Source organism: Diuraphis noxia, unplaced genomic scaffold (genome assembly GCF_037042655.1).
Source record: "Diuraphis noxia isolate RWA-SAM2 unplaced genomic scaffold, SU_Dnox_SAM2 contig0005, whole genome shotgun sequence".
Taxonomy (NCBI): domain Eukaryota; kingdom Metazoa; phylum Arthropoda; class Insecta; order Hemiptera; family Aphididae; genus Diuraphis; species Diuraphis noxia.
Genome location: NW_028301715.1, coordinates 40,494,588 through 40,514,367, shown reverse-complemented (window position 1 = coordinate 40,514,367; position 19,780 = coordinate 40,494,588). Strand labels below are relative to the sequence as shown.

Below are 19,780 nucleotides of genomic sequence, written 5' to 3'. Positions count from 1 at the left end.
ACAACGTGTGATGTTTTGTATTTTATATGGATAGAGTGTAGGTATAGATATTTTTTATTTAGAAAAAAATTGTATACGACATTCTTTAATTTAGAATTAAACGGCTATTTTTAAATTATTCACATTGGTACTGTAAGGGGTTTTAAGGCAAATGATTTATGGATTTGTTGTTATCGGATTGAAACTACAAATAAATTACCAAATAATCAAGTAAAATTTTTTCGCATCTCTTATTTTCTTATAGGTGCTAAAACCGGTATTATATAACTCCTTGGCATTACGTATGTTTAATTAACAAACATATATTGCTGCGTAGAGCATATTTCATAATTCTGTATCTTCTACATGTCTACAGTAGCTATGTGTAACGTATACATTACTAACGAAATTTATTTTAAAAGTTATGGGATAGTAAATAAAAAAGTTTTTTATAGTAATTAAAAAATTATAGAGGGATAATTTATGGAAAGTACTTATAAGCTACCTACCATTTAACTACCAAGGCGCCTACTTAAAATCACTTGTTGAGTCTGTTAAAATTATCATTTAAACCAGTTGATTTTTTAATTATTTTGTTATAGGTAGCTATTGTTGGAATAGGTTAGATATCTACCTATAGCAGTTTAGCGGTTACATATTATAATAATATATTTATAGTTAATTATAATAATCAATAATCAATAGGCTGTTGTCACTTGTCTGAAAGCATTCCTTACAAATCTGAATTAAGTGATTATAAACAATTTTAGACCAAGACGTTACGTCGAGTCTGTATCCCATTAATAGGTAAATTTCGAAATGGCTCACCTTTTACGAATACTCCAATTCCCTAACGACTCTTGTTTTTGACAACATAAATTTCTTCCCACTTAATGCTTAATGCATACTTAAAGCTTGTGGATTAAAGAGGTGTGATTGAACATTTTTTAATGTTTTTTTGAAAGTTTTTGATAAGCAAAGTAATATGTATTTTATAAAAAATATAGACGGTATTCTAAATTATAAACTGAAAATAGGATAGTGATTGTTTAAATCGTATAATAAGCAGAGTAAATTGTAAATATTTTTTGTTGTCGAATATACTGGAGCCATTTGGGAACAAACAGACAGTGGATATATTATGTAGGAGCTGTTTGGGTTACTGTTAATTACCGTTTGAAGTTATAACTATTTATTCCTCGATGGTCCACCAAGAAGACACGAGTGTAAATTCACTTGGCGTATTTCGGACATAGGTCATTAATCCACAAAATATGACAAAAATATATAAAATGCAAAATCATAATCGTACATGGTCCAGTATTTTTATATACGGGTATAGGCCACACAACGTGCTTTATTATGTGTCTTAGATACTCCGATAGTTGTGCGTAATAATAACCGGATGGTAAAAATTCGCCATTTACGTATGGATAGGTATGCGACAATTGATTTATATGTGTACAGTCTAGGCTATGTTTGCAGACAGTCAAATAATTATGATGTAACCAAAAGAAATATTAATGATGATAACTACCTACTCGCGTAAATAGCAATAAATTATTGGACCGTGAATATAATAAATAATGGTCGGAAAGAGACAATTTGATAAGTAGGTACCTTTATTTTAATTACAATAATAAAGAAACATTTTCCGTGACTTCTTCTGTTTTTATTTTTAATGTACGTATTTTAAACATTACATACGTCTAATTTTCTTATAATACGTCTCAAGGTTAGGTAGTAGTAGTTAAAAGTCGAAGTATTCAAGTACCATGTATCCAGATATTTATATTTACTTATGAATAAACTGAAGAAAAAAACAGATTTTCGAAACCCCACATAATAGGTACCCGTATAATTTTCGTGAAATATAATTGCAAATAATATATCAATATTATTATATACCAACCTACTTACAATTTTATTTTTATCGACTCGAACTGATTTATAATACTTGATTTTTTCATATCCCACGTAAATATCCTTCAGGCGACCAATTAGAATTTGTTTTTGAGTCATAAACTCCCAATGTATCATCCGTATCATAGATATTATATATATCTAAATGACTAAATCATAATATTAAATATATAGATATATAATCGATACAAAGATGATACATGACCATAGGCGTAACTAAGGGGGGGGAGGCTTAGAAGGGCATATTTTGACTTTTTTGTAGTGCATGTTTGCATGCATATTTTACAATTTAAAATGCATATAAATCCGGTCTTTAATTATAATTTATAATATATTATATTATTATCGCTAGACACTCGATAGTTATATCAATAACACTATCTAAGACCTGTATTTATGATTTGTTTTTAGAACAGTGGATTTACCTTATACATTTAAATCTATTTTTAAACATAGGTACATTATTGAATGGACTCGTGTGTGATTACTTTGTTTTAGATTCTAGACATACAACATTATGAGGTACCTATTTAAAATTATGCAAAGTTGGAAATCAAAATGTGTAATTCACATATCATTATTTTATTAAAATATAACTACTAATTTTTTTAATTTTATATTTAGAAATTGTTGGATATTAATATTGAATCGTTAGAAGCTGAAATGACTGTAATTCAAAATAGTATTCAAAATTCTGATTTTGCTTTTAGTGATGTGTTGCAAAAAATAGACCAGAACGTTTTCGCCATTTTATATAAACTCATGCAAGTTGCTTTAACTCTGCCCACCAGCTCTGCTTCTTGTGAACAATCTTTCTCTGTAATGCGGAGAATAAAAACATGGATCAGATCTAGTATGAACCAGGATAGATTTACAGATATGTCAATTTTACATATTGAAAGAGATATTTAAAATAAGATCGAGTCAGAGAACATTTTAAATAACTTTGCTTTGAAGAATAGGCGTATAGATTTGTAATCTTCATAACTATTTTATTATAAATATTTTACTTAGGTATAGACTATTATCTATTGACCTATTGTGTATATTTTATTTACTGTTATTAACTGAAAATAAAGTTATAATTTATGTTTAAAAATGTCAAAATAAACTAATAAAATACTAATATGCAAACAAATATTATGTCCCTGCCCGCTATACCATACGGAATTCAACTGTGGGTAACCTCGAAAAACTCAAGCCTAATCAAATTTCAAGTGTTCCAATCGATATCTCTCCGTGTCCTCTCTAGGTGCTCCCTGGTACGTCAGCAACCGCACCCTACATCAAGACCTCAACCAAGGTGATTTATAAATCCACCTTGACCTCAACATACCATCAATATTCTCACTTGCCTCTCATCATCATAAAAAATTTCATAAAAACACCTTTAATCATTCAAACCTATTCATATCTAAACTCTCTTCTTGTACAATCCCTGACAACCCCCTCCGTCGTCTCAAACGCAAATGGCCGCTTGATTTATTAAAATAATGCCTAGTACTTACTTTATATTTATAAAGTTACCTCCCCCTAAGTTTAAATTGGAAGTAGTAACACTGCGGGCACTCTCTTCTCTCAAGTTTTCACGTCTTGTAACTATCATCAAATTTACTTATTATATTAACTATATAGTATAATAAAGAAAATTTAATACAAGATTTTTTATGAGTTTGGCTACTTTTATCAAATAAAAAATTCTGCCGAAAGTCAAATTAAATTTTTATGAGCGTTTGAATTCCTACATTTGATAGTACTCGTATTCACTCAATATTAATCTTTCTTACCGATATTCGTATTTTCTTGTTATTCAAAAAAGGAATAATTGTAGAAACTTGAAATTTACACTTAATGCTTATTTTATCAATTTCTATACTTGATAAAATTTTCAAGTTATTTCTAGACATTTGAAATTTTTCGTTTATTTTCGTTTTTTATTCTATACATACTATATCAATAAAATGTCATACATTTGTTCAAAAAACTTGAAAATTTAATACAAGGTTCCCCATAATTTGATATAATCGCAGTTAGAAAATATAAAAAAAACATAAGCACGTTTTTTTTCATAACTATTTAAAATTCAAATTTTGGCAATGCTAGCTATTACAAATTCCTTGGTTGCTAAAAAATTATAAAACGTTTAACATTTATAGTTAAGGATTAAAAATTTAAAACAAGGTTCCAAATAAGTAGTTAATTCTGCGGCAAAGAAAAATCTATAAACTATACAATCACAGTTTTTTTTTATGGTTATTTTAACTTCAAATTTGGATGAAAATGATGAAATTACATATTAAATATAACCAAGAATAACAATTTTAGTTATATTGTTGTAATTAAAAAATATTTTTCGTAGGTACTTAAAATGTTTAGAGTATACTTTATATTCTAATATTAATAGTTAATGTCGTTAATGACTAAATTTTTTAAATAATAATATAATTAGTATAGTTTAAAATATTCTAGACAAACCGTGTTTGCTCAGGGTCGTTTTTCGTATATAAAATAGTAATATATCATTGAATTCAAATTTAATACCATATCCATTACAGACTACAGTAACTTATACTGCGTATAGCAGAGCGACATCCATTTACTATTTTTTTTCTTTGTTAATCCTAAATTTTTCAATTTCATAAATATTGTAAAATTTATATTATAATACAGGACGATCCACTAAGTTCGTACACCAAAGTATTCTGATGTTTGAATTTTTTTAGTATACTTATAATGGAACATTATATATAATATAATATTATATATATATTTTCTGAGGTGATTAAAACTCCTTTTTTTTTTTAATGATGAATTGATGACCAATATTTTTAACAGTAAATTGTCAAGTTTTTTAAAAGTATTTATGTATTTAAATCAAAATCCAAACGAGTATTTTTTTGTTATTAAAAGATAATTAGAGATGACTTTACAAGATTACTTAAGGTTAGGTTAGATCTAAAATTAATTAAGATTTAATATTGAATCTATTATTTATACTCAGACAATTTTTACAAATTATGAAATATTATTAGATTAATATTTAATAGCATAATTTTCAAAATATCATAGGGCCCGTTTCTTTTAAACCGACTAGACTTCATTTTAACCTTGGTAAAATTATTTAAAAACTACTCGTTAAATGTATGTTCGCAATGTTCAAAAAGCCAAAATCTTCAAAGGCTGATACTTATTTACAAAAAAGTTTGTAACGTATCAAGCCACACCCTAAAATAGAACCCATATAAATCAAAATAATCTATAATATATTATATTATGGTACTTGAATACCTAGGCACTTACACGTAAGAATTCCAAACATCAGGATTTGAATAAATTGTTTATTTATAAAAGAAAAAAAAATCTGATGAGTATGGTAGGCCCATCACCCGGTATGACTTAAATTTATAAAATTGATTATATGATAAGAGTGCGTCAGAAAATGTAACCACATAAAATGTATAAACGAAATAAATAACAGTAGCTATACTACAGAAGTACAGATAATTAATTGTTACCGGAATGAGAACAAGAATTTAGAAGAAGTTGAGACTTGAGATGGTCATTCAACTTCAAAATAGTTGCATAGATTCAAAATGACAAACGTACTATATTATATAAATTTATAACTAATGTGTCACACGAAATACGGTTTTGTACTTGATATTAGGACATTTTATAGAAATGTATTTCGCGAGATACCATTCTTATCGAAAACAGTTAGCAACTTTTACGAATGTGAATTTTGTCCGTCCCAGTACAGTATAACATTATGACACTTGACTGGCAAACGTTATTTATATACCAACCTTATAGTGGTCCAACAAGTATGAGACTTGATCGGACGACGAACTCGAGGCAACTCGCGACGTTCGAATGTAATGAATTGATGTGACGATAAAACTTACTAATATTCAAAGACTTAAATCCCCTGCCAATAATATTTAATGATGTCCTACTCGTATACGGCACACACATACACGTATTGGCACATAATCGATTGGTTTTAATTATTTTAACGAAGCATTATCTATGTTCAATGGTGGTATATAATTTTAGATCTCGTTTGGGGATTATTATTGTTATCGTTGGTTCCATTCGATTATTATTCGGTATCAACAATATTATTATTAAATTACGTTTCGTACATACCTAATTCGTATTGCAGTAAATGCAGTATTATTGCATTTAGTTCTGTATTTTCGCAGTTCCATATTTTAATCTTATAATGTTATAACCGCCGATCGGTCATGTGATTCTCTGTGATCGTAGGTATTTGTATAAATATTGTGTTCTGTACGTCCATCGATTCGTCTTGACAGATTAAATAACGCTATGTAAAAGCTAAGTTTAGTTGGATTCGAGTTTATTTAAACAAAAAAAAATCAAGCCAGTCGTACGTGTCAATTATTCATTTAGTTTTTTTTTTTTAAATTTAATTGCACTCCCGACCTCTAGGTATGTTACAAAATATACATAGGTTGGAAAATTATAGGTATTGTCGTTAAATTCATTGTAAATCCCATAGAGTCAGTGATTTTACATTAATGAAACCGTAAAATACAACTACTTATTTGAAATATTTATTCAATTTATTAATGAAATAAAGAAAACTATCAACTTAAAACTAGATATTTATACTTGCTCTATCGACTATACCTAATTGACGAACAAAATATGACTGCTCCAGAAGAAGACACTTCATATTCAAAGTTGCCCATTGAAGAACGATGTATACACAAAGTAATTTTTTATTTTATTTGTATTAAATACCATTTAATGTTTGTATTTTAATTTTGGTGTATAATATAATGAAAAGTTAACATTCAAAAAGTTTTAATGGATAAGTGTGTTGGTTTTAACTACCTAGGTATACGTATTAAAATCTTTTAAAGCTAGTGTTATACAATAAATTACAATTATAATTATAGCAATATGTAGGTAGATAACTTATCCATGTTTATTTTTTAAGTTGTGGAAAGCCAGGATAAGTGGTTATGAAGAAGCTGTTAAATTGTTTGGACAATTGGATGAAAAAGATCATGAATGGAACAAATTTAATGAGATCATAAAGAAGTTTGTTGTTGACAGTAATGCGATTGCGCAGGAAAAAGGCCTTGAAGCCACGTTGGCTTTTGTGAAAAACTCTGCTATTGCTGGACGGTTAGTTGAGTGTACCTAATTTCTATTTTAAATATCAAGTCTTATTATGTTATACATACATTTTATTAACAGTTCGGCTGGAGATGTCATGGCTGGATTGATAACAAAATGTTATGGTGCTCCAAAATCAAAAACTAAAGATATTGCTATACAAATAACATTAATGTTTATTGAAATTGAGAAGCAAGATGTAGTAATAGAAGAATTAGTTAAAGGACTTGACCATAAATATCCTAAAATTGTTTCAACTTGTATAAAAGCTGCGACTCAAGCAATTAAGTAAGTTCCTACGTATTGAAGAACTATTACATAATGTAGTATCTTATATTATAATATACTAAAAAAATTTTAATTACATTTGTATTATTATACTTTTAAAGTACCAATTTATATCAATTTTGATTTTTAAAAGATATTATATTTATCAAATATTCAGTTCTATAATTAATAATTATGGTATACCAATTATTTTAAGATTCGTTATTAAATTTGATTTATTTTATCTACTACAGAGAATATGGATCAAAGGTCTTGAATATCAAGCCATTGCTAAAAAAATTACAATCAATACTTGAAGACAGGGATAAAAGTGTTAGAGATGAAGCAAAATTGTTGGCAATTGAAATTTATTCTTGGATTGGACCCTCACCAGTTAAAGCTAACTTAACGAATCTAAAACCATTACAAGTATAGATATCCAGTTTTCAGTTTTAAACTTGGAATAATTAATTAAAATAATCAATATTTAATTAGATTCAAGAGTTAGAGGAGGAATTTGAAAAAGTTATTGGTGACAAGCCACGACCGAAACGTTTCTTACGTTCTCAACAAATACAAGCTACTAAAATAGATGAAGTGGAGGCTGCAAATGAAGGTAAACTTAATAATTAGTAATTAGTTACTAGTAGATTTAATGTTTAAAACATTAAACACTAAATAACTTGCTAAATAATAACAGTTGTGGAGTTGGAAGAGAACATAGATGAAGTTGATAATATTGAAGAACATATCGATCCAGTAAATATACTTTGTCAGTTAAATAAAGACTTTTATGAAAAGCTTGAAGCGAAGAAATGGCAAGAACGCAAAGAAGGCATAGATATGCTAGAAGGAGTATTATCCAAAGCTCTAAAAATAGAAAGTGGAGAATATGGAGATTTAGTGAGAGCTTTAAAGAAAGTAAGAAATTATTTATTGTTATACTCAATCCTTGTATAATAATGTTTCTTAATATTTTTATTTTTAAAAACTAACTAAATGTTGTATGGCTTGTATATACTTCAATCATTTATTTTTATCTGTTTTAATATTTTAGATTATTACAAAAGATTCAAATGTTGTAATAGTTGGAATTGCTATTAAATGTATGACTATGTTAGCTAATGGATTAAAAAAACGATTTGAAACTTATGCTTCTAATTGTATACCAGCATTGTTAGAGAAATTCAAGGAAAAAAAACAAAATATTGTATTGTCGCTTAGAGATGCTGTTGATGCTATCTATTTAAGTGTAATTTAAGTTTTTAAATATTTAATAATTGTTATCATTAGATCATTACTAATACAATTAACAATTATTATTTCAGATGACACTTGAATCTATTCATGAAGATATTTTAACAGCAATAGGCAATAAAAATCCATCAGTAAAAGCTGAATCAATTTCATTTTTAACTCGATGTTTTAAAAAATGTACACCGGCTATTTTAAACAAAAACTTGTTGAAAATTTTTACAACAGCATTAATTAAAACCTTGAATGAATCAGGTAAATTATTCATCTCTGTTTATATAATGAACTTGAAATTTGAAATATTTTTAACCTTATTAAAAAAAAATTATATTTATATTCATTTTAATTTGACTTTGGTTATAAATTAAAGTACCTATTAAGATGACACCAAACTCGTGTGTATGATTTCCATTTTACTTACTCACTAACTGTTTTATAGTCAAACTTACGGGTAAGACTACTATTTTAGTACATCTCACAGGGTTTTATAAATATTTAAATTTTAAAATGTGTTCAATTGTAATTTTTTACATATTATATTTATAAACTTATAACTTACTTTAAAATTAAAATTATTAATATTCATAAATTCTATGAGGTGTTTTAGATAATATTCTTACTTTTAAGTTTGATGATAGTTTATTACTCTAATATTAATTATTAAAGCTAATCTGCTATATTGTACAATTATTAGATTGATACATTAGTGTCCTATTGTAAGTGGAAATTATTATGAATAATATTTAATAAAAATAACATAAGTTTATTAATTTTATTAATTTTATTTTTTTTCTCTGTTAGTTTAAATAACTAGCTGATATATGTTTACTATAATAATTAAAATGGCTTTGATAACCAGGAAGGCAGGGAGTCCCAATTATAAAATTAATGTTGGTTGGTATTATTTGTATTGCAGATCCGATTGTTCGGGATAATTCTGCTGAAGCTCTTGGTACTGCATGGAAGGTTGTATCAGAAAAAAATATTGTTTCTTTCTTGACCAGTGTTGACGCTATAAAACTTTCCAAAGTAACTTAATATATTTTATATGACTAAATGTAATAAATACATTATGATCAATATACAAGTTTAAGGTTTTTTTAAAAATCTTTTTGTAGATTAAAGAAGCAGCAGAAAAGGCTATTATTATTGCAAAACAACCAACTGTTGTCAAAGAATGTATATCAAAACCTAATAGTGTTTCAAATATTAATGTAGGAAAAAAAGCAATTGCTACAACTAATAAAAGTGTTGCTTTAAAAAAAAATCTTGCAACTAGTAGTAAAGCCAAAAATCCATCTGGTATGTTTTTGTAAACATATCTGTAACACAGTAATATTTTAATATTATATGAAATTTGTGAACCATCAGGTGTTTCTAAAGTATTATCATCAAATAGTCATTTTTCAATTGATAGTGAAAAAGAAATCAGTGACGATGAGTTGGAAGAATTAGCTTTAACTTTTATATCCCCTGAAATTTTAAATGGCATGATTGATGCAAATTGGAAAACTCGTTTATCTAAAGTTCAAGAATTTTCTCAAGCATGTTAATTTTTAGTGTTATTTTTTTATTTTTTTATTGTGTACTTTACAGTTATTTTAATTGTTGCAGGTAATTGATGAAATAGATTCATCAATAGTTAGCAGTCAAGTATTAATTAAATTGTTGATAAAAAAACCGGGTATTAAAGACAAAAATGTACAAATTCAAAAGTTGAAACTAGAGTGTTTGAAAAAAGTTATTGAGAAGTTTTCTATAACCCGGTAGTTTTTCATTGTAGAGCATTTAAAATCATTTAATATTCCTTATTTATGTCGATGATTTACTTATTTATCATTTAATATTTTTAGTACTAACATGGAATATTGTATACAAGATGTTTCTTCATTATTGGGCGATAAAAATGGTAAATTAGCTAGTGAATTATTAACTGCCTTTGCTGATGCATCTAGACTGGATCTGGTTTCTAATGTTGTATTAAAATATGCATTTTCTGTTCAAAAAAGTCCAAAAGTTCAGATTGATGCCCTCAGTTGGCTTTCAGGTGCAATCTTAGAGTTTGGATTTGAGTAAGTTTTTTATTAGTTTTTAATTTCACAACTGACAATCGAATTCTTTGAGTTGTACAAATTTTATATTTTATATTTTATCTTTTTACATTATAGCATCACACCTAAATATGTAATAGAGTATGTAAAAAAAGGTATTAGTGCTTCTAACCCTCAAGTAAGGGTAGCTGTTATATCTCTTTTGGGTGTTATGTATATGTATGTGGGCCCTCAACTAAGTTTGTTTTTTGAAAATGAAAAACAAACTTTATTGCAACAGATAAATGCAGAATTTGAAAAGGTATAACTAGTGTTTTTATATTATATTGTTATTACACATTTACACTCATATTTTAATAATGTTGTTTAACAGCGTCAAGATGAAGTTCCTCCAAAACCAATACGTGGAAAAAAAAGTAAAGGATCTACTGAATTATCGAGTGATGATGAAAAGCCTGATAATGAAGTTAACTTACGAGATTTTGTCCCTCGAGTAGACATAACACCTCAAATAACTGATGCTTTGATAAATGAATTTTCAGATAGAGATTGGAAGGTTATTAGAAAGTAGTGGACAGTGGTGGGCAAATCCGGATTTCACAGATTATCCGGATTATTGCTGTTTAATGACTGATTATTATATACTAATAATATTTTAATTTCATAATATAATTTTCGGACATATCTAGACCAAATTTCGAAAGCATTTTAAGTACCAGTGATATCCTAAAACTTAAATATTAATTTATTGTTAAATTTTTGTTGTAATAAAATAAAATAAATTATTTTACCATTCATTAAAAATAATTGTAAGCCTTAAGTTGCATATAAAGCAAATCCATAAATCCAGATAATTTGGGAAATCTGGATAAGAAATTGATTCAAATCCAGATTTGGAGATCTGTATATTCGGATTTCATACCCATCCTTATTAGAAAGTCTATAAATGAGTATTTCTTAAAATTCAATTTTTATTTAATTTAATTCATTTTTAAATAGGTTCGTTCCAATGCCTTAACTAAATTGAAAAACATTATTACGGAAGCTAAATTCATAACTAGTAAATTGGGTGAAGTAAGGGAAGCTTTGCAAGATAGGTATAAACTATTCATGTTATACATACTTAAAAACATAAAAAGTATTTTTATTATTATTATTAATTGATTGTTTGATTACCAATTATTACTATTTAGGATAAGTGATTCAAATGCTCGCCTTGGTTCAAATGCGATCAATTTAGTAGAACTAATAACTATAGCCATGGGATCATCTTTTAAAGTTTATATAAAAGGCTTTTTACCTGGGATATTAAATGCTTTAGGTGATTCAAAGGTTAGAATATAAATAGTATGATTAATAATATATTTAAAAATGTATTTTGATAAATACTCAAATTATTGTTTCAAATTTTTTAGACATTTAAATGTCAAAGTGCTCGTCAATGTATGAATACTTTTGGAGAAATATGTGGTTATCGAGAATTTTTTGGAGGTGATGTATTATTGGATGCATTAAAAAACAATTCAGTAACACTTCGATCTGAACTATGGACTTGGCTTGCAGAAAAATTGCCTATTAGTATGGTTTTAAGTATTGCTCGATGTTTATATTTGTTAAATTAATATTATTTTTATATAGTTACTGTGAAGACAATTCCGGCTGATGAATTGAAATGTTTACTCCCTGTTTTATACTCAAGTCTTGAAGATAAAAACGCTGGTGTTCGTAGTGCCTCAGAAAAGGCTGTTCTTGGATTTATGATACATTTAGGTTATGCTTCTATGTATGGTGCTTGTGAAAAATTAAAGGTGAAACTTATAAATAAATAATTAATTCCAATAAAAAGTAATTATATTTATTTTGTAGCCTATGTCAGTCAAGTTGTGCAGAGAAAAATTAGACAATGAAAGACCTAACTTACCAATTGAAAAGCCTAAAGTTGTAAAAACTTGTGTTCCTGGAAGTACTTTGGTTAAATCAAAAGGTTCAAAAACATTTGCATCTAAAGCCATTACAAAAGTAAATAAGGTATTTTTTTTATACTTAGTACATCATTAATATACTAGTAAACTTGCCTGTGTCACATAATAATATTACAGTCAGATTATATCATAAATATTTTAATAATAGTATTGAGTAAAATTAATTTTTGGTTTTGCTACCTTGTTTTTAAATCAGATAAATGGCAAGACCATTATGTGACTAGCTGGGGGGGGGGGGCACATAAATTAAAACAAAACAAGGAGGGCTGCTTAAACCCTAAGCTTTATATTTATTTTAATTTTGTTTTTAATTTTTATAAAGGAAAATATAATTTCCCGTGCACATGTGCCAACTGGAAAAAATATAGAAGTAGATAATAAATCATTGTTTCAACAAAATAACTTAAAGCATCAACGTGATATTGATGAACATAAATTAAAGGTATGTACTTTTTTAAGCTTATTGTAAATACAAGTTGACAATACAAAGATTTAATATTTGTATAAGTAACTAAATATTAAAGTATTCAATGTATATGTTAGTTTTCACTTCTCTATCACTTATTGCACTAATCTGTTTAGATTGTAAATAATAACAGGTCGGTATATATTATTAAAATATTAATGTTTTGAAATTTTTTTAATGCATTATTTAGTCTTTAAAATGGAATTTTGTTACTCCCCGAGAAGAATTTGTTGAACAACTACGAGACCAAATGTCAACAGCCGGCATTAACAAGGTGTTAATTACAAACATGTTTCATTCTGATTTTAAACATCATCTCAAAGCAATTGAGTCTCTATCAGAGGTATTATGAAGATAAATATATTTTACTAATTTTCATAAGTTGTTGCATACTAAATTTATTTTTTAATTTTCTAATTAGGACTTTAATACAGCAAATGATAATTATTTACCATTAATTAGTAATCTTGATTTAATCCTGAAATGGATAACCTTAAGGTTTTTTGATACTAATCCATCAGTACTTTTAAAAGGTCTTGAATATTTACAACACACATTTAATATACTTATAGCCCAAAAATATACTCTTCACGATACTGAAGCATCAAGTTTTGTACCGTATTTAATAAAAAAAGTGAGTAAAATATTACTTAACTATGTAATATTGTATTTTTTACAATATATTAATTGTGTTTACTGTTTACAATACAGTTGGGCGATCCAAAAGATGTAGTAAGGAACAATGTCCGATCAATATTAAAACAAATTGCATTTGTATTCCCAATTTCAAAGATATTTCAATATATTATGGATGGAATAAAATCAAAAAACTCAAGACAGCGTTCAGGTGATGATTAATATTTTAATTTTTTTTCATTTGATTAAATAAAATGATTGCTTAAATTATTATAATTCCAAACTAAGTACTTTTAACTACAATACAAAAATTTTACTGTTAAATAATCACATAAATCAATTAAAAATCATGTTATGTATAAACATTCTTTTTACTATTATTAATTATTAATTGATGATTGTTTGTAAGCAATAAACAAAGTTGTTTTTCCAACATAAATGTTTTTTAAACTTCGGCAAATTTCTAATTAAATATTTATGTAATGTATTATTAAATATAAATTTAAAAAAATCATAACAATTAATAATTTATTAATTATAGTTTATAAATGTGTTATATAAATGTAGAATGTTTGGAACATTTAACATCCATGGTAGAAGATTATGGTACTTCAGTGTTTCAACCAAGTGTTGCAGTTGCTTGTAAAGAAATCGCTAAAAGCATTGGAGATAGAGATAATTCTGTTCGTACAGCAGCACTTAATTGTTTTGTTGCTGCGTTCTTTTTACACGGAGAAGCACTTTTCAATTTTGTTGGCCATGTAAGAATATGTTTTCTTAATAATTTATATTATTGCTATAAACATATTAAGTTTAAAAAAGACTTAGTATATTTAATTAGTAAAATATAAATATGTATGTTTTTTTTATATTCATAATTGTCAATGATGTATTCGTTTTAGAATTATCTGTTATTATAATTTCAATTTGAAAGAGGGCTCTAGTAGATACTATTTGAACTAGTATAATACTAGTATAAAATTACTAATATTAGGTCTTAAGTACAAACATTAATTAATAATTTAACTTATATTTTAACTACATAATATATCCAAAACGTTGTGAACTATTTGAAATTTTTTCTAAATGAGTAGGGATATTGATGTAATATCCTGTAGTAACATATTCCTAGTTGTTATCTATGTTTTAAATTTAAATTATTACTTTTTAAACAGATTTCTGAAAAAGATATGGGTCTTTTGAAGGAACGATTAAAAAGAGCTTCAAAGAATCGGGTCGTGCCTGTTGCCACTATTCAGCCAACTATGAAAATTGTTTCACCTCCTGTTAAACAAGTGACTGATGTAGAGGAAGACATTGTTGATGGTGAAGAATATACCTCAGATTGTGAAGAAAAAAATGCTATACTTAATGTATCACAAGGATTTAATCATGAACAAAATTCACAAGGAAACGTAAACAATTCACCTTCTGGTTCTGTGAATTCTTCTTTTTGTACATCAGAAACTATTCCTACTACTGTAGAACATACACCTACATCAGAAATAGAATTCAGGTGATAAAAATATTTTAATATTTCTAACATAGTCTTATGTTTTATTAGGTATACATTTTGTAAGATTCATAGGTTATGTTAGTCAAAACACAATCCCGAATGGTGTTTATCTATGTTTATGAATCAATTCCACTTCGAGCAAAGATAGGCTGCCTGCCTATATTACCGATTACCGAGTATATATTTATATCATACTATATTATTGTTGTTAACTTTGGTGTCAATGCTGACTTAGCATAGAATGGTCTGAATAGGTTTGTTTTATAAACATCTCAAAATTATTCTAAATATTTTGAAAATGTCATTATATTATCATTATGTATTAATATTCATAAAAGTATTTCAAGTTCTTAAAAAAATATATTTAATTACATAAAAATACTGAAATCGGTGTTATTTGTTTAAATATCTGATTTCTCCAAATTTTAATTTCAACCTCTTAAAAAAAAAATGTATATTGTGGTTATACAATTTTTAAATTTCTAGAACAACTTATGGAATAGCGTATTAATTTTTCATGTTTTTAGATTGAGCCTAAATAATTGTATCAACTCTAAAAGAAATAAACTAAACAAATTTTAACATCATAATTATTGTTAAGTAGCTTAAATTAAGTCTAAATATTTTTGGATTTTAATTGAGTTAATAAAATGATAATTTAAGTAATTCACTGTTTACTGGAATTTTTCAAATTTTTTTTATTATATAAGTATATAAATACAAGCATTTTTATTTTAGAATTTCTAACGTTGAAATTGGTGACAAAAATCGTGTGACCCGAACTCGTTTTGCCTTAGACGAAAAATTTATTCAAGAATTGGATTCAGAAGTAATTGAAACACCACGGCTAGTATTAAAACCATATAACTGGACCACAGATAATGATGAAATAAACTTTGGAAAAATATTTCAAGATAAATCTCAGTACGTATTTTTATATTAAAAATTTTACATTTAGATAAATGAGTATTTCATATTTAGATGTTTATATTCTGATAGTTTGTCAATGTCTAAACCATGTCTAAACGTAAATCCATATACTACTGCAACTATTATAAAAAGTAAAAATCCACTAATCTCGATTGATCCTATTACGCAGTTGATAAATCAAGTGACATCAACGAATTTAGAAACATCAAAAGTTGCGTTAACAAAACTCGATAAAATGTTAACGGTACCAGAAGTAAGTATAGCATTTAATATTTTAATGTATATGATATTGATATTTGTAAATTTTTTTGTTGTAGACAAGATTAAAGCTTTTAGAAGATGGAAGAGTGTTGTCACTTTTTCATGGAATTATTAGACAGTTAGATGTATTATCTGATTGTACAGACACTGTTAGATATAAAAATATATTCCATTTATGTTTGAATGTAAGTTACATAACATTATTTTATATAATAGATATAATACCTTAGAGCAAGGGTTTCCAAAAGTGGAGTGAGTCGAGATTATATTATATTTTTAAGGGATTGCATTACATTTTTAAATAATGTATATTGTAGACATTCATTTTTATTACTTTTTGTTGATTGTTAAATTTAGTTTTACCATAAATCTTTAACTGCATTTGTGACAGTTACAAATTTACTTCTACTTTTTTTTCAAATAGCTAATAAATTCATTTTTTTTGTGCTCCAATATCTGTGTCAACACTGTCAACGGTTAAAAATGAAGACTGAGCCTACTATAAAAAAAAGGGTCATTAATATTATTGTGAGCCACCAAAATTTAAATAATTTCCAAAATAAGTCGTACCATACAAGTTTGGGAACCTTTTCATTAGAGTAATGGATTTTGAATGATAACATGAATTAGTTAAGTTAGTAAAAATGTCTTGTACAACATAATTAACTTAAATTTTTAAAAGTATAGAACAAAAATTTATAATTCTCAAAATGTAAATTCTTGTTTTATTTTTTTATTCAATATTCAAAACAAACAATATAATTAATTCTTGGATTAATATTTTAATCAAAATTTAAGAATTAGGACAGTTTAAATTTGATACATTTTTATCTTTTTTGTGTACAATGTAATTACCAGAAAATCTAAAGCTAGTATTATATTAATTTATATTACAGCAAAGGAAAGTATAAAAAATATTATTCTAGTGTAAAGTGAATATTTACAGAAATCACCACTGGTTCATTGTTAGTGGTTTTTAATAACCGGTGTTATGTTTAAAATATTTGAAATTAGCTTTATAATAGCGATAGTACAAAGCATGACAGTGATTCTATATTTGCAATGCAAAAGAGAATCTTTTATCTCTCAAATTCAATGATTGACTTGTCAACTAAATTATTGATTAATTTCCAAACTAGTACAATTATAATACATTTTTAATGTTAGATTAAATTATTTTTAGCTGTGTAAATATCAAGAATTCATGTTAATATTAACCGAACAAATTGTACACGACTTACTTTTAAAACTGTTGTATCTTCTATCCACAAAGGAAATAGAGAACAGTTCAGATACTAAAATGTTTTGGCAATGTGTTAACAGTCTCATTATGAAAGTTCTTGATCTGTGTGCTCATACTACAGTCACATGGTAAGAATATTGTCACTTGTCAATATTTCTTTGAATATATGTTGATTTATTAAAATCACGTGTAATATACATTCCCAGTGCTATTTTAACCATACTTCATGAAACGGTCAAAAACCCTCAAAATTCGACAGCTCATTTTAAAGAATTGGTAATGAAATGTATATGGAAAAGTACAAAAGATTTTGAAAGGTGGGGTGATGATCTATGTTATGAACAAGTATTTGAACGCATACATAAATTTTTGGAAGTAAATTATACAATTCATTATGTTATTAAAAAATGTGTTGCACCATATTTAAAATATTGAACTCTTTTGTTTATTAAAATTAGGAAATTGATTTAAAATATTGGAATAAACAACCATGCGACATTCCAATGAGAACATGTAAAACTGTTTTATATACTATGGTAAAATTACGTAATGATAAAGTATTGGATAGTTTGGCCAATCTAAAATTGCCTAAAGATTCAATAATGGTTAATTACATACTCAAGACTTTAAAGGTAAAAATGCTAAACCAATAATCTTTAATCAGATAATTACAGTTTAAAATTTGTTATCAGCAATTAAGTAATAGATCAAAATGGAATAATGGTAGACACAGATCACTGCATGATGAACTAGCAGATATATTCAAATTAATAGGACAACATGAAATGATGGACGAAGTGAGTTTTTGAAATGTAGCCATAAATAGTCATATTTTTAAAATACATCTCAGTTCAAGTAGAAAATCAATGTTTTTTTTATAATGTAAACATCTATCATTATTTTTGAATATTTAATTTCAAATTCTACACACAAAAAATATTGGATATCTAATTTTCTGTTTGTTTAACAGGCTGTACAAAAATTATATGAATTCAAAATTAAGCATCCAGATATAGACATATCGCCGTACATTTCTAAGAAGACAAAATATTTTCAAGATTGTATTCACCGTCGGCTATCAGCAATCAAAGATAATTTTAAAAGCGATCCAGTCGAACACAATGGTACAGTTATTCATCTTTTTAAAATTTGATGTACAATTTAAATTGTTGCATTTGTGTATTTGTTTTTATAATTCAGGAATCTATGACAATTCCAAGCTACTTGTACTGCAAAAATCTGAGTCTGCTGCCACTAGTGAAGCTGACGGTTTCATGAAACGGTTGCAAACATTAAAAATGAAAGCGTCTTTAGCCTGTGGTGCATCGGTTGGAAAACGTAATAAAAACAATCTACTGGACCTAAGTGCATAGTCTTGGCTTACGTCATTCTTCCCTCAGAATAAAATTTAATTCCATTTATAGTTAATAGTTGGTATTGTTCTCAAGCAAATGGTCCAGTATTGTCGAGTCTTAACACAACTCCATTAACGCTGAAAACCTACGGAATATGGATGCTATTAGTTTGTTTATTTTTGTGTACTATATTTACCACAATTTCATACAATTATAATTGAACAATCGGCATTTGCGTGTTTTGTATGCATCTTCTCTATTTTGTATTTTGTGAAAAATTTGGCTTGTTGCCAACAATAGAGAATTTTTATTTCATTTTTATATATATTTTTTAGTGAATTTTAACAAAAATAATTTATTTAAATTTAACGGATAACACAATATATTTATATTTTTTTACATCATCAACTATTACAATATTATTTATACACATATATTTTAAATTTAATAAAATTGATTTGAACAATCTTAAATTTTTTTTTTTACTTGTGATACAAAATTAAAAATAATTTATTGTTTATACTAGTATTTCATCAGTAGTGTATTTAGGCAAGGGCCCACAAGGTATGTCCAAGTTGGGGGAGGGGGGCTTAGGTCTTTTGTCATTACATTCAAAGTACAGAACATTTTAGATTCTGAACGAAGTGATGAATGTATTGATTTTACAATGATGTGTGGTTTTTTTTTTGTATCTATGTATAGCATAACTAGTCGAAATAATGCTTCAATTTCAAACTTTGGGGGTGGTTTCCGATGTAAAAGTGAA

General features: G+C 26.6%; 1 protein-coding gene across 3 annotated transcripts; it reads left to right on the top strand.

The window, feature by feature from the left end:
- Positions 1–6,057: 6,057 nt before the first annotated feature.
- Positions 6,058–19,481, top strand: LOC107167788 (msps cytoskeleton-associated protein 5). Of its 3 annotated transcripts, none has more exons than XM_089229603.1 (36): positions 6,058–6,642; positions 6,872–7,062; positions 7,135–7,341; positions 7,575–7,749; positions 7,816–7,936; positions 8,021–8,241; positions 8,378–8,572; positions 8,649–8,829; positions 9,491–9,603; positions 9,693–9,876; positions 9,946–10,118; positions 10,189–10,340; positions 10,428–10,646; positions 10,743–10,926; positions 10,999–11,181; positions 11,625–11,722; positions 11,819–11,957; positions 12,041–12,203; positions 12,264–12,433; positions 12,492–12,644; positions 12,930–13,049; positions 13,264–13,416; positions 13,495–13,707; positions 13,785–13,920; positions 14,277–14,470; positions 14,885–15,225; positions 15,964–16,149; positions 16,207–16,408; positions 16,473–16,601; positions 17,600–17,787; positions 17,866–18,034; positions 18,118–18,291; positions 18,352–18,456; positions 18,630–18,783; positions 18,860–18,997; positions 19,084–19,481. In XM_089229603.1, the coding sequence occupies exons 1-36, from the start codon at positions 6,577–6,579 to the stop codon at positions 19,233–19,235; spliced, it is 6,042 nt and encodes a 2,013-aa protein (XP_089085729.1). In that variant the 5' UTR covers positions 6,058–6,576; the 3' UTR covers positions 19,236–19,481. The 3 variants fall into 3 exon arrangements, with proteins under 3 accessions (XP_089085729.1, XP_089085728.1, XP_089085730.1); XM_089229602.1 differs by having other exon boundaries at positions 12,492–12,653; XM_089229604.1 differs by having other exon boundaries at positions 6,059–6,642; positions 12,492–12,653; positions 16,225–16,408.
- Positions 19,482–19,780: the final 299 nt, after the last annotated feature.